Source organism: Taeniopygia guttata, chromosome 5 (genome assembly GCF_048771995.1).
Source record: "Taeniopygia guttata chromosome 5, bTaeGut7.mat, whole genome shotgun sequence".
Lineage (NCBI taxonomy): Eukaryota > Metazoa > Chordata > Aves > Passeriformes > Estrildidae > Taeniopygia > Taeniopygia guttata.
Genome location: NC_133030.1, coordinates 33,742,625 through 33,757,421, shown reverse-complemented (window position 1 = coordinate 33,757,421; position 14,797 = coordinate 33,742,625). Strand labels below are relative to the sequence as shown.

The window sequence follows — 14,797 nt, the reverse complement described above, 5'->3', positions numbered from 1 at the left end:
TTCAAGTAGACTACTTTAATAAAATACCCTTTAATAAAAAAGGGTATATTATTACATCATAAAACAATTTAAAATATTTTTTACTCTTCACAGCAATCTAGGACATGATCCTCTATATATTGCCTATTCTGCCATGATGGCAAAAGTAAGTACATAATTTCAAGCTCCATCCCTCACTTCCCATTAATTTTAGATGCTTCTTAAAAATTTTCTGTTTCTTACATGGACTACTTGACACTAGTAACTTCTGTATTTTTAATGAAGCAAATGCTGTTCAGAGTTTTACATATATGTATATAATGAGAAATTTCCTATGTTAAAACAACACTATAAAATTTCAGTGCAGGTGCAGTCCTGTTCCTTTCACTTGACACTTCTATTTGCATATCATTAATTCATGAGCAGTTTAAACCCATTAGTTATCTTTATTCTTTGGGTAATTATTTTTGGGTTAATACTTGAAGTCTGTCAAAGATAAGTCAGCTTTTGCAACATATTGATTACAGCTAATTTGTGATGAAAGCATGACTGTGAAGAGAAATATGGATCTAGAGATGTGGCACATGGTTATATAGCCTGCAATTACAGGGTGTGTATGTAGTTGGATGAATACCCTGAAATACTCACACATTAGGGAATATCAGCTTCTTAGTGTGGATAAGTACAAATATTTACAATTAAGGTTTTAAAAATCTTCTTAATACCTTTAATAATTGCTTGAAAAAAATATTTGGCAATTTTTGTAGAAATACTACAGCAAAAGTAATCATTATGTTTTTTAATAAGCAAGATCTTGTGATTTCTGTTTTTAACATCAAAAGAGCTGTCAGGAAGAAGAAGAGGGAGATGAAGAAAAAGAAAAGACATTTGAGGTGAGAGTTTAGATAACATTTCTTTCTCATAATCTAATATGGAACCACTTTAAATATGTCCACTAGAACAAATGCAAAAATAGCATAACACATTGTGTGTTGAACACAGTGAGCTGGTTTACTAGGTTATTCATATGAAAGAAAGATGGGGTGTTTTGAAGCTTTGGAGTCAAACAACCCATGGATTTTGGAGGCAGATGGTCTTCAACAACTTCAGATTTCTCATCTTCCTATTTTTCCTGGATCCATTCCAATCTGTAGTCTATTCTCATTTTGTTCCCAAACCCAGGAGAAAGAAATGGAAAAGCAGAGAACTCTTTATCAGCAAGCTCGCTTGCATGATCGTGGAGCTGCTGAGATGGTCCTTCAGATGATTAGTGCAAGCAAAGGTAATGCTCTGGGATATCTTTGAAGTATACACAGGTGTGTTATGTCATTATACCTATCATGTATAGGTGTATATATGATATGATATCATCTATCATAAACAGTTTATCATACAACACTTAATGAGGCAAAATAAATGTCAGTAACAACTGCACTAAGTAAAATTTCCAGACTGCATTTCTGGTTGAAGAGCTCACAACTGCAAGTTTTAAGGAGTGTATCCTTGTTTTAACAGGTTGTACAGGACCCATGGTTGTTGAAACACTGAAACTTGGTATTGCTATTCTAAATGGTGGAAACACCATAGTTCAACAGGTAATGCATTTCTAACTACTGTGAGTCTTGACTTGAGAAATTTTGAGACTTTTAGTGTCCTGTTGTTTAAGTTAACGTACTTAATTTTAAGCCAAACAGTGAAGAAATATCAGTGTATTTTTTGCTAGTGATTTGCATTTCAAGGAACTAATTCAGGAACTTTTGAATTCATGTATTTCAATAACATTAATTAATGGTACTTATTACCTTTACTATTTTATTTTACTTCATAAATATTAATTAATAATTAATTGCTAGTTATTTTTTTATTGTATATATTGTTAATGTTGTATTTTTACCTTCAAAAATCTACAACATTTAGAAAATGCTAGACTACCTGAAGGAGAAAAAGGATGCTGGATTTTTTCAAAGCCTCTCTGGCTTGATGCAGTCCTGCAGGTAAAACCATAAATTGCATTATTACAGGTTCTGTTTATTCATATTCACTGGCTTATTGCTCAGTGCAGGTGGATGTGCTAGATTTAAATTACAGGAGTTGCAGGTTGTAGAACTCTTGTGGGAAAGTTTTGTGAATCACAGGAACAGCCTGATAATCTTTTAGAGTATTCTTCCAAATGACAAAATAAAGCAAAAAACTGCACATGCCTTTGAAGACTTAGTTTGAAGAGGCAGAAAAGTAAAATACAATGGCTCCTTTACTGACTCTAAATCCCTCAAGGTTTTTGTCTGGTAGGTTCCAAGGACGGAGAAGAGCCACCACTAAGGGAGAGGCAGGCCACTGAAACTTTACTAAGCTTTCAGTTTCTGCACATTTCTGGCGAGTTGCATAATCTATGTCTCCTGAATCCTCTGCATATGTATCAGGTTTTTTAGGGTTGCCATGTGACCAGTGAGACTATAGTAGTCCATTCCCTTGATAAAACAGTTCAAATTAGTTAAGGTAAAGGACTCTCATATAGAAGATGGAAAATTGCTGGTGTTTTTGATTACTCTTACAGTAGACAACCTCCTTTTCTCAGCCTTTTAAAGAACCAGAAGGGTTCTGAAGGAGTACACTGGGAATTACAAGAGGAGGAGCTGTATGAATAGAGGATAAAATGTAGAAGGAATTGTGACCCACATTGCAGAACTTATTGTTGAATAGTTGCAGCCTAATTAAATAATATCTGCCTTGTAATTTTTTCATTTATGTAGAAAACTTTAGCAGGGATTTGCTCAAACAGGCCTTGCTGTGATATTATTACTAGTTGTGCATATGTATTGTTCAGGACTTCATTAAAAGAGATATTGATAGAATTACTTGATAAGAAAATGGAAATGATGCTTTAAGAAATGTTTTTGGTTTTAATGATGTGTGAGAGAGAAACAATGGCAGTAGTCTCCTTTGGTGGTAGGTTTAAATCACCATGAAGAATAGTATTTCAGGCTCCTTTTCCCTCCTTATTTGTACTGAAACTGTGAATGTCATTATCAGCAGTGAGACATTACCTGAGATTCATTTCTTGTCAGAAGTGGACATTGGACCCTTGAGTTTCATCCAAAGCCCATTTATTTAATACAAGTATAAAGTAAAATATGAGGCAATGCATGTCATAGTGGGCCAAGAGTAGTTGTTGAAAACCTCTACAAATTTTGTAGAAAAATATTATTTTCCATTTCTCACTATAATCCTTTTTCCTGTTTGTGCTGTTTTCTTTAAATATAAGTGTTCTTGACTTGAATGCATTTGAGAGACAGAATAAAGCGGAAGGCCTGGGAATGGTTACGGAAGAAGGAACTCGTAAGTAGAATGAAATTTATTCCAGTGGTGCTTCAAACATTATTTGCACTTCCTTCTTTAACTAGAACTGTTGTTTACTGTGGCTTGAGGTTTCTGTTGTTAAATGTACTATAAGTAAATCTAGGCTCTGGGTTCTGAATATGCGTTTTTATTTACAATATCTTTAGCAATAATTTTTAAGAAAAATATTGTAACTTCCAATATTCTTATCTTGTATTCTTGTTATTTTTCTTTGATCCACAGTCATCGTTCGTGAGCGTGGTATGTTTGGGTTTACAGTTTTTGATACTATTGTTGCAAAAGTGTGTTGCAAATACAGAGAGAAATCTCTCATTGCATCTTCTCAGATATCTTTAGGTTTAGCTTTATGGTCTGCAGCAGGTTGTGTGTTTAGCTTGAATAAAGAGTTTGATGCTTATTAAAGAAGTGTCACTCATATTTAAGGCATGATTTTAGTTATGACTAACAACTTACTTATTAGATATATATCCTGTTGCCTTTTTTTTTTCAAATTAGTGTTGTTTTTTTAACCATGGATGCATTGGAGTGCTAAATACTTTTGGCTCTGCTTTTTCTGTCTCAGTTTTTCTTTTCATTATTATCAGTCTGTTTCTTTTAAATTGCTTTAATGCTTTTAAATACTGGTTCTTTTATTAAAATTCCAGTTTAAAAGGTTACTGTAGGATATATGTTCTGCATAATTAATCATAACAATTGTCACATAATCACTGTATTTATATATTTTAAAGGTGAAAAAGTCTTGCAGCATGATGAATTTACTCGAGATCTATTTAGATTTTTGCAACTTCTCTGTGAAGGGCACAACAATGGTAAGAGAACTGAATTAATTTCGTAGAAAATTTGTGGTGAGTCTGCTCTAAACAGAGTGAAATGGAACCAATTCTGATGCTTTTCTCTAATGCATTAAGTATTTTGGGGAAACTGGCATAACATCAGTTTGAACTGCGGAGTTCAATTTGATTTTTTAAATCTTCATTTAGTTTTGGTATTTAGCATATTAGTAGTAAAGCCTGTTCCAAGTCACCTGGATAACAATTCTTCAGTTATATACATTGGATCTAAAGTTCAACTTGTATGACATAAGCATCTGTATCCAACAAGATACTTAAAAAGAAGGCATTCCTCCTGAAAATAGAAAAATAATGTTGTATTTTTTCTCCTTTGTATACTAACCAAGCACAAATCACTTCTTATTTCAGATTTTCAAAATTACTTACGTACTCAGATGGGCAACACCACAACAGTGAATATTATCATTAGTACTGTTGACTATCTCTTGCGTCTTCAGGTGAGGAAAAAATAGATGAAAATGGAGTATAACATATTGGCTTTCCTTCACTTCAATAGATTCACATTTTGTTGGAATCAAACATGAAAATTCTCTCTAAAGGGATACCTAAAATGAAGAATTTTTATTTATGTCATATCTTTTTTCCTTTGAAAACAGATGACATTTCAGAATTCTGTGTGAAATCAGATGTTTGATAATGGATTTCATTGTTTGCTTCTGAAGAGAGTGCAAAATATTATTATAATGAGAAATAGATTGACACAGATATACTAAATTTCATCTGAATTATTGATTCAAGTTTTGTTGATATAAATGCAGGCAGTAAATATTGCACAGGGAATCCAAAACTTGAAAATGTAACATTGTTTTGTTCTTAGGAATCCATCAGTGACTTCTATTGGTACTATTCAGGAAAGGATGTCATTGATGAATCAGGACAACGTAACTTTTCTAAAGCTTTGGCTGTCACCAAACAAATATTCAATTCTCTTACAGAATATATCCAGGTAAACAGAATGTGTTTCTCAAGGTACTAACAGAGAAGTTCCATGCTCACACAGCATGATCATGTTCTTTTGTCAATTTGTAAATGCTTTGCACTTGCTTTTTTAAAATTTTGATGAAGTTACACAGAATCACGGTAAAGTGAAAACTAAAATATGCAAACAGCTATGTATTTTAACAGGATACAATTTGGTATTTGTGCACTAGATACCCAGAGGTCTTGGAAAACCTTCTCATGTAGCTTCATGGCTGCCTGAGACTTCTTTTTGTTTTGGTTTGGTTTATTTGACATAAATAAAAAAAGTGTTTTTCTTTATTTTTTTAGGGCCCTTGCATAGGTAATCAACAGAGTCTGGCTCATAGTAGGCTGTGGGATGCAGTTGTTGGCTTTCTTCATGTGTTTGCCAATATGCAGATGAAACTTTCACAGGTATTTTCAACATTGTTACTGTGCACTCACCTTCACTAAAACCAAACTTGAAATTTATAGTTCAATTATACCTTTCTGATAATGAACGTGGCAGTTTGGTCCCTTTCTCCCTCTTGCCAAAACCAGAGGATCTGTCAGAGCAGAAACATCATTAAAAGCACAGCTCCCATGCTGATCATAAGCAGGCCAAGAGAAAAGCTGAGAAAGATCCAAACAGGGAGGCAGTGTGGTATTTGGTCACTTATCCAGCTAATTAAAGACACGGAGCATGGGGGCACAGGCAGTGTTCATTTCACTGTACAGAGCACAGTGGAGTCCCACTGCACAGTGTCAGTATTCTGTCTTCTGTGACTTCTGCTTAATGTATCCATACACTCAAGCTCTGCACTGAATGCAACAGTGCTGAGAGTAATTTCCTTTCTTTTTCAGTGTCTCTGCTATCCTCTGGCTTACAAGATTTCTTCCCACCCTATAGAAGTATATCAGAATTTTGAGAATAGTATTTAAGGCCTTAATGTCAAACACAAATCTACATTAATATTCTGTAATTAAACTAAGCACTTTGAGTGGTAATGCATTATGCCATTAAATATTGCCAGCGAAGTGAAAAAGGATGGATTTTTTTCTGAGACAGATACTTTCGTATCTGTGTAGCAACCAATTTTGTTTGTTTGTTTGTTTCTGCTGTTCCTTATCTGCACCTTGGTACTCCTTAATGTTTTATTAAAGTTTAACTTCATGATGTTAATACCTCTGCTACAGTAAGTTACATGTTGTATTAGACTTCTGATAGCAATCATAATGAAATGACAATGAAATGTTGCTGAATAATGTGAATGAAGTTTAGCTGATCATCTACCATTTCTCTCTAAAATTATTTACTTTTCATATAAATACAAATTAAAAATAATCTTACCGTTGCTTTGGTTTTTTTTTAATAGGATTCTGCTCAGATTGAATTGCTTAAGGAACTTCTAGATCTTCTAAAGGATATGGTAGTGATGCTCTTGTCACTGCTCGAAGGTTGGACCTGTTTTCTTTATGGTCAAATATGATTATCTCACCTTCCTTGTGTAAAGCACAATTATTATGTTTATCTCTCTAAACTGCTTTTTAATTGCCTTTATGTAATTTTGGGCGAAAAAGACATTCTTCATATTAATTTAAGAATTATTCTGGAATATACAGAGTCCTGAAATAGAGGGATGCTAGAGAAAAGTATGTTAGAAGAAAAAATACTATTTAGATACAAATGTTTTTGTTCTGTTTTCAGCACAAATATGAAATGTCATTATTTAAAATGTAGCTGTCAAATAACTTTCTATTATAACATTACTTAGGTAACGTTGTAAATGGAACTATTGGAAAACAAATGGTGGACACGCTTGTAGAATCATCTAGCAATGTAGAAATGATTTTGAAGTTCTTTGACATGTTCCTGAAGTTAAAAGATCTAACTAATTCAGATGCTTTCAAAGAGTATGATCCAGATGGTAAAGGAATCATTTCCAAGAAGGAATTTCAGAAATCAATGGAGGCTCAAAAACAATATATACAGTCAGAGATTGAATTCCTGCTGTCCTGTACAGAAGCTGATGAAAATGACATGTTTAATTATGTTGACTTTGTGGAAAGATTCCATGAACCAGCCAAAGACATTGGATTTAATGTAGTAGTATTATTAACAAACCTTTCAGAGCACATGCCTAATGATCCACGCCTTCAGAGCTTACTTGAGCCTGCAGAAAGTGTTCTTAATTACTTTGAACCATACCTTGGCCGTATTGAAATAATGGGTGGGGCCAAGAAAATAGAAAGAGTTTACTTTGAAATCAGTGAATCCAGTAGAATGCAGTGGGAGAAGCCACAGGTGAAGGAATCTAAAAGACAGTTCATATTTGATGTTGTAAATGAAGGTGGAGAGCAAGAAAAAATGGAACTCTTTGTGAATTTCTGTGAAGACACAATTTTTGAAATGCAGTTAGCATCCCAGATCTCTGAAACAGATTCATCTGAGAGGCCCGAGGAGGAGGAAGAGGCAGAGCCTGCTTATGTAGTGGATATTGGAAATGATGAGGAAGAAGAAAAGTCCCTGGAACCTGCTTCAGCTTTTGCAGTGGCCTGTGTTGCAGTGAAGAAGAATGTTTCCAACTTTTTGAAAATGGTCACTGTGAAGAACCTTAGGAAACAATACAGGAAAGTTAAAAAAATGACAATAAAAGAGATGGTAAAAGTGTTTTTCTCCTTTTTCTGGATCCTATTTGTAGGGACATTCCAAATGTTCTTTTCTATAGTGTGGGGGATATTCCAGATTCTTTGGAGCACCGTATTTGGGGGTGGCCTGGTTGAAGGAGCCAAAAACATAAAAGTTACAAAAATATTAGGGGATATGCCTGATCCAACACAGTTTGGAATCCATGATGATGTTATGGAAGCAGAAAAAGCTGAAGGTGCTGAGCATGGCATAAGAGCTGAACTCGGGGAGTTTGTGAAGAGTGAAAAGGGAGAAAGTGACATAATTGCAGACATTTTTGGCATTCCCACAAAGAAAGAAGGATCAAAACATGGTCATGATGCTGGACTTGGAGATATTGCAGAAATCCTTGGTACTGAGATCCAGACACCTTCAGAAAACACGGCTCAAAAGAAAACAAGATTACAGGTAAATTAAAGGTATTTTGTATTTTTTTAAAGATAATATTAACTACTATAATTACAATAATAAACTACTGAATGTTAATAAAATATTTATTTTATATTTAACTGATTAATATATATTATCAGTAAGAACTTACTTTATAATGTCTACACATTTAAAGGCCAACAGGAAATTTCAGCCCAGTGTTTAGATTTCAGTGCAGTAAATTGTTACTGTTTATTTGAACTTTATTAAAAACATAAACTACTAGCAAATTTCTAGTCACACTTTTTGCTTTAAATTATTTATGGTCTTGTTTATTCTGCATACCCCATTTTTTTCACAGTATACTTCAAGTACATTTACAACTTCTTCTCTCCTTAATAATGTCTTATCATTAACATCTTTCTCTATATGCTTTACATGCAATACAGTATCCCTTTTTTCCTATTATTTGAAACATATTTGCCTGAATCTAGTGTCAGTTTAATGTTTATAATGTAATTATTCTTTACTCTTATTCCAGTTTATAAACAATATATTTTGTTCCACTCAGCCGGACTAAAGAGAATATTTTTCTGTGTAAAAATGGATAGAACTAAATGTCAAAACCAATCTATTTATCATATTTGGAAGGTATTACGTTTCACTTTACACCTCAGGTCTGTTTCTACCAGTTATTCAAAAACATCTTTTCTCTCATCATTAACCAATCTCTTTATGATATGCTTGCCAGATATTTTCAAGATAAATCTAAACCGTGCAACTTCCTAGTGCATTATTTTCTCTTAATTTGTATGTTTTCCCCCAGATTCTGGTTCTTACCTAAATTGAACTAATTTTCTTGCTTTTATTTTTCTTGTTTGTTTATTAAATAATTTTTATGTGTGGACTTTAAAATTACAGTATATTAAAATCTTATCTCATTTAGCATAAATATAATGCGGTTGGTCTTTAAAAAAAAGTATTTTAACACAACAATCTTGGCAGGTGTAAGTAAACATGTTAGAATTTTCTTCAATAGTTAAAGTAAATATTTTAATTCAGATATGAATAAACACTTTAGAATATTCCTTTCTTTACTCTGAATTATACATTTCTTACCAATGTGTTTGATACTACTGATGCAAATGCTCTGTAATTTTTGAAGATATTTTGTGTCATTAATGTGAAGTCTGTTATGCAATTTATCCAGTTTTTACGTAACTTTGATATGTTATCTAGGGAAACTTACCAAAGCAATGTTTGCACTAATTGTGTATTACAGGACTTGCTATTCATCTCACATTGTGTATATAAATGCTCACATAATCTAGTTAGAGGAGTGGATATAGAGAATAAGTGGAGCTCAAAGCAGAAACAGCAGTGTATAAATCAGAAATTCCCCTCAGGAAGTTACTATGTCTTTCTTAGGCATCTGCAATGATAAACTTCACACAAATGGATAGAAATAGAAAGTTAGATCTATATTCTGGAAAAGTGTACTAATAAGGTCAGGGACATTTACCATATAACCAGAGAAACTGCAAAATAACCTATGGAATCATATATGATGAAGCCTTTGAGGAGTTCATTTTTACTGTAAGGCTCTACAGGAATCGGAGAGTTACGTGGGTTCACAAATCAGAAAAGTAGCAGTGACAGAACAGTTCACTGATAAATCTAATTAGTGGTAGCAATAAAATCAAGCACTAACTGTGAAGTTATCTTAAAATAAAAGCTAAAAATCAGGGAAGTGATGAAGAACAGGAGGAAAATTATAACTTTACCTGTAAAATGTTTCATTTTGATCTCATTGTTACTGTTCAAGTATGAAATCTTGGAAATGTAATTGAGTTGTACAACAATATCAGTTGAATGATGATATCAGTCAAGCAAACAGAAATTTTGAATTGTTGAAAAAGGAAGAGAGGAAGCCCCCATATTATTATGCTCCATGAATCTTAATTTATCTATGTTTTGAAGACTAGGTTCCCTTAGTTCAAAAAGAGTGTGATAAAACTGGAAAAGATGCAGTGAAGATCAATGAGTTGTTAAAACTTGATATGGAACAAATCTCACTTATGGAATTAAGTAAGTTAAGGTTCTTCAGCTTGGAAAAGAGAAATTGAGAGCGCATATATGGACAAGATGAATAAGGATTTGTTCATTCTTCTACCACCCCACCCCTTAGAAGAACCAGGCATCATCAAATGATCTCTCAAGTACCCTCCACCAGCTTAAGATCTTAGGGGAGATTCTTTGCCTATATCCTTTTCCCATGTACTTGTAAGAGATAGGCAGCCAGATGAGCAGTGGCAGAAACTTCAGATAAGTGTATATATGTGTTAACTGGAAATGTAGGACCGATAGACAACTGTTGTCCAAGCACTTCAAGAGAATGCAGAAGAGGATTAAGAGTTAGAACAGGTTTTTGCAAAAGGGAATGGAGACAAAGTTTAGCCCTTTAGATTTCTTTCTGAGTCAGGGTCTGCATCTCTTGGACTTCCATTGAAGCTTATATACTCAAACTACATTTGAAATGAGTTTACTTTCATCTTGTAGCACCAAGCTTAAAGGTGTTTGACATTCAGGCCCCAGCTTCTTTGCTGCAGTTAGCCACCTGTAAAATTGTGCGTTGGTTTTTCCTTATCTCAAGGAAAAGCTGTAAACACAACACTTAAGAGGGTTGTGTGGTGTGCCAATAAAGGTTTAATGAACCATCAGCCCAGATAAGGTAAACAGCTTGAAGAAAACATTGTGTAAGTAGAAGTTGTTTAAATATTTGTCTGTTTTCAGTTGCATTACTTGATCACAGCCAAGTAATTGGGTTTTATAATATCTGATAGTTACATAGATATTTTTCATATTTTTGATAATAACATTAATATATTGTTTCTTACATATTGAACATTCTTATGTTCTCCTTATATATTGAACATTAATACATTCTTTCTCCAATAAGTCTTTGTGGGTGACCTTAGTATCAGGATATGATCTGGATGTAGTTACCTTCATCCTCAGCTGGTAACATAATTTGCCTGATCACTGTGTATAATTAAGTTGTTCAGTCAACTGGACTAGTTAGAGTGTTGATAACACTATACAGAAAAATTCTGCCTTTTTCACTGTTAAAACATAGCCTGAACTCCCTATCTTTAAAAATGAAACACTTTAAATTGCAAAGTGCTGCAAAAATATTATTAATTATTTTGTTTTTCTTAGAAGACAATAACTAAAGTTACAGAATTCTATTTGAATGGATCAATTTTGACAGTTAAAATACTTTTTGCAGATATCTGAAATTGCAAAAGAAGCTGGAACACAAAGAAAAGCAGAAGCTGAGAAGGCTGAGTAAGTTAATTTTACAAAATTCCTGTTTAACTCCTTGGTACTTCCTAATGCTAAATAATTTGGCCAAAAATAATGCAATAAATGCTCTGTATTCAAAGAATTTTATATACACATTTTCTCATCAGTATTTTGAAAATATCCTAAGGGGTACATACTAAGTACTTTACAAATATACTAAAAGATGGCAGACCATGTCACTAGGCAACACAATGGCAATCTGATTTTTGTGACCCTTGACAATTATGCATATATAGATCTGTGGCCATTGTCTTTTTAAAAATTAATGTAAAAATTCCCATAAGTTCCTTTAAAAATGAGCACCAGTCTTAAAAACCTCTGCAATTTACTATGCTTTCTGCTTTCCCTACTACCCACTACAATTTTCATGGAATTTTCACTTGATCATTAAAACACAAGATCTTACTAACCCAAATGTTTTTATTTATTTTATTACTGTTTTATCAGATCTTGACAGCAGATTCATTCCTTTGTCCAGCCATCCTATATATGACTGCCTAAACAATATTTTAAATACTTGCTTTAGCAGCATGCTACTATTAAGGAGCATCCTGTCTGCCTGGACCTGCAGCCACATTGTAGTAACAGATTAAAATATTTTGTAGAAACAAACAAAAGGTGTCCTAGAGATTCTTACAGATTCAAAAGCTATACATAATTATATTTTTCTTATTTTTTTCCATTTTGCTTCATGTTTAAAATATTTACTTCAGAGTAATTTATCTTTCTCCTCTTATCTGCCAAATTTTTTTAGGCATGTCATCACGGTCTATACTTTAAGACAATCATATTGATGCCTCAACATTATGTCACAAACATGGAAACCCAGGTTTTGGGGTTTTTTGTTAGTGACTAAATTCCTCTAATGCTACATACAGTATAAAAATGAAATTTTAAAGCCAAAGTTTATGAACTCAAATTAATTAGAAATGAATGCATCTACATTTGGCTGGATATTTTTGTTTTGTTAACTTTTCTTCTAGCATGGAAGATGGTGAGAAACAAGATAAAGCAAAGGAAGTACAATCTGAGCAGCTAGAAGAGGGAAAAATGAAGAAAAAGAAGAGAAGGCATGGACAAAAAATTGAGAAACCAGAGGCTGTTATGGCTAACTTCTTCAAAGCTTTGGAAATTTATCAAACGAAGATGCTTGTAAGTTTGTCTTAAATTCTTTAATAATTTTAATTTCTAGAACCATTTTTGATATTTAATGGAGAAATGCCATCATACAGGGAAATCTAGCATGAGTGTTCATTGGTTGTAGTCAGTCTTTTGTGATTTTATAATACTTCTTCTTATTATACTTATATAATTAAGTGCTTCTGTGTGTAATTTCTAACAGGAAAGATTAGGCTCTTGTTCTCCTTTTTAGGAGCTCACTGTTTCCCATAATCTAACTTCTAGAAGAAGTTACTTTCTATTTTTCTTTGGTTTTAAAACCATGAAATGTTGAATTCTCTGAAAACTCTAAAGTAGTTTTTTTCCAGTATTCTGGAAAATATCTTTCTACACTTCTTTCTGTTTCAGTCTTCTCTGACTTATAATTTTAAGGCCATTATTTAAATTCCATTTATCATGAAGAAGGGGAATAGGCTGCCAAAAATGCCCTTGCTTATTATATGTATGGTGTATTATGTTCATGGTGTATGAAGGCAATACAATTATGTATTTACTGTTTTAAAAAGCTTGCTATCTATTTTTCTTCTTTTGATATTACTCACAGGTTACCCTTAATTACTTTTTTTTTTTTTTTACTTTCAGCATTACTTGGCAAGAAATTTTTACAACTTGAGGTTTCTTGCTCTATTTGTTGCATTTGCCATCAATTTCATTCTTCTGTTTTACAAGGTAAGATAACATTGTTCTTTAAATATTTTTGTTAGTACCAGGGGATCCAATAATTTAATGTTTGTACTATCTGCTTTTATTTTATTCAGGCTGAATGAAAAGAGATTTATTTATTTTCTCCTTTATAGCTGAGTTTCTAGGCACTTTTTCATTTAATCACATAAGTCTGTTATTGTTTGGACTGTTAATCTTGTTCTGGGAAAACTGAAATTGACTAAAATAATTCAAATGTCAAAACTGTTAAATTCTTTTTCTTTAATTTGTTCTCAAGTTATTAAGGGACTTCAGTTATCTAATTATTCTTAGTTACTTCTTTTTTTATAGTAGGCTACAGCTCTTTTTGTCTAGCTTACTGATGTAGAAGGCTATACATTCACAGTCTAAATCTAATCTTAGAGGTTCACCTGAATCTAGAGCTGCTTTAGGTTCTGGTGTAGAACACCTGATGATACAAAGTAGAACATCCTCAGCAGCCTCCAGCAATTTCTTTCATGAATCTTCACAATCTTGAAATGAAACAAGGTTAGAATTCAATAAAAAGAACTCCCATCCACAAAAGCCTCATTTTTTCCCCTTTCAACACTGAAGAAGAGTTCTGATTTATCTATATTCTGAAATCTGGGCCTTTTGATTTTCCCCTCCTAGATATAGAATAAGTTGTAATAAGCTGATGAATCTTGTGTTTTCCAATATTACATATTCTATTACATATTCTGTTACTTACAACCAAAAACTTCAACAACAAAAGGAGCTAGCTGAACATTCAGTCTAGAAATAACTGAGTCCTGTTCTCAAATACTGTGAAATGCAACTCCTTTAACACAATTACATTCTCAGATGCAGGGCAGGTAAAGATGTAAAAAGCTCTTGGAAACTGGGCAGAATGTATATGCACATTCCAGGACAAAGATGTCATGGCTGTTTAGGGCTTTCTCCTTGTCTATTTCTTTCTTTCCCACAGGGTTAGAGAAGATGGACTTCAAATATACATGTAGAATTCTGCTTTTGTCTATGCCAGTCTCCTTTTCTCCCCATTCTCTTCTGCTTTTCTTTGAGTCTGGTGGTTGATGACCCGTTTTGTTGAAGAGCAAGGACAAAAGTTCATGTCTGTCAGTGCAAGTCCACCTGTCATACATAGGAAAGAGTCAGTGGGAGTCAAACAGGACTGAACAGGACTTTATCTTTTAGATAAAGCTGTCAAAAAAGCACCCCTAGATATTTTATTTTAAAGGGCAGGTTTTTAAAGTCAGTGGAAGAATTTACGTCAGTATGTCAGCTGATTAAATACTGTATATAATTTGTAAGCTCTAAACTGAGTCATGAAATACAAAGTTATGAACAGTGTATAAGTTGATTATATGAAATTTTTGTTTCTTTTTAGACTTGAGCAATCAGGAAC

General features: G+C 33.2%; 1 protein-coding gene across 20 annotated transcripts in view; it reads left to right on the top strand.

Moving 5' to 3' along the window:
- Window positions 1–14,797, top strand: part of RYR3 (ryanodine receptor 3) — a 195,754-nt gene that overhangs the window by 166,511 nt on the left and 14,446 nt on the right. For 17 of the 20 annotated variants that reach the window (XM_072930138.1, XM_072930144.1, XM_072930137.1 and 14 more), the window contains 16 exons: window positions 94–145; window positions 822–872; window positions 1,162–1,261; window positions 1,495–1,574; window positions 1,897–1,973; window positions 3,242–3,315; window positions 3,559–3,576; window positions 4,065–4,145; window positions 4,536–4,624; window positions 5,005–5,133; window positions 5,457–5,561; window positions 6,503–6,584; window positions 6,902–8,223; window positions 11,474–11,532; window positions 12,534–12,702; window positions 13,312–13,398. In XM_072930138.1, coding sequence (XP_072786239.1) covers window positions 94–145; window positions 822–872; window positions 1,162–1,261; window positions 1,495–1,574; window positions 1,897–1,973; window positions 3,242–3,315; window positions 3,559–3,576; window positions 4,065–4,145; window positions 4,536–4,624; window positions 5,005–5,133; window positions 5,457–5,561; window positions 6,503–6,584; window positions 6,902–8,223; window positions 11,474–11,532; window positions 12,534–12,702; window positions 13,312–13,398 — 2,575 coding nt within the window. The remainder of the gene's footprint in view (window positions 1–93; window positions 146–821; window positions 873–1,161; window positions 1,262–1,494; window positions 1,575–1,896; window positions 1,974–3,241; window positions 3,316–3,558; window positions 3,577–4,064; window positions 4,146–4,535; window positions 4,625–5,004; window positions 5,134–5,456; window positions 5,562–6,502; window positions 6,585–6,901; window positions 8,224–11,473; window positions 11,533–12,533; window positions 12,703–13,311; window positions 13,399–14,797) is intronic. The other 3 variants (XM_072930141.1, XM_030274528.4, XM_030274521.4) reach the window with 1 other exon arrangement.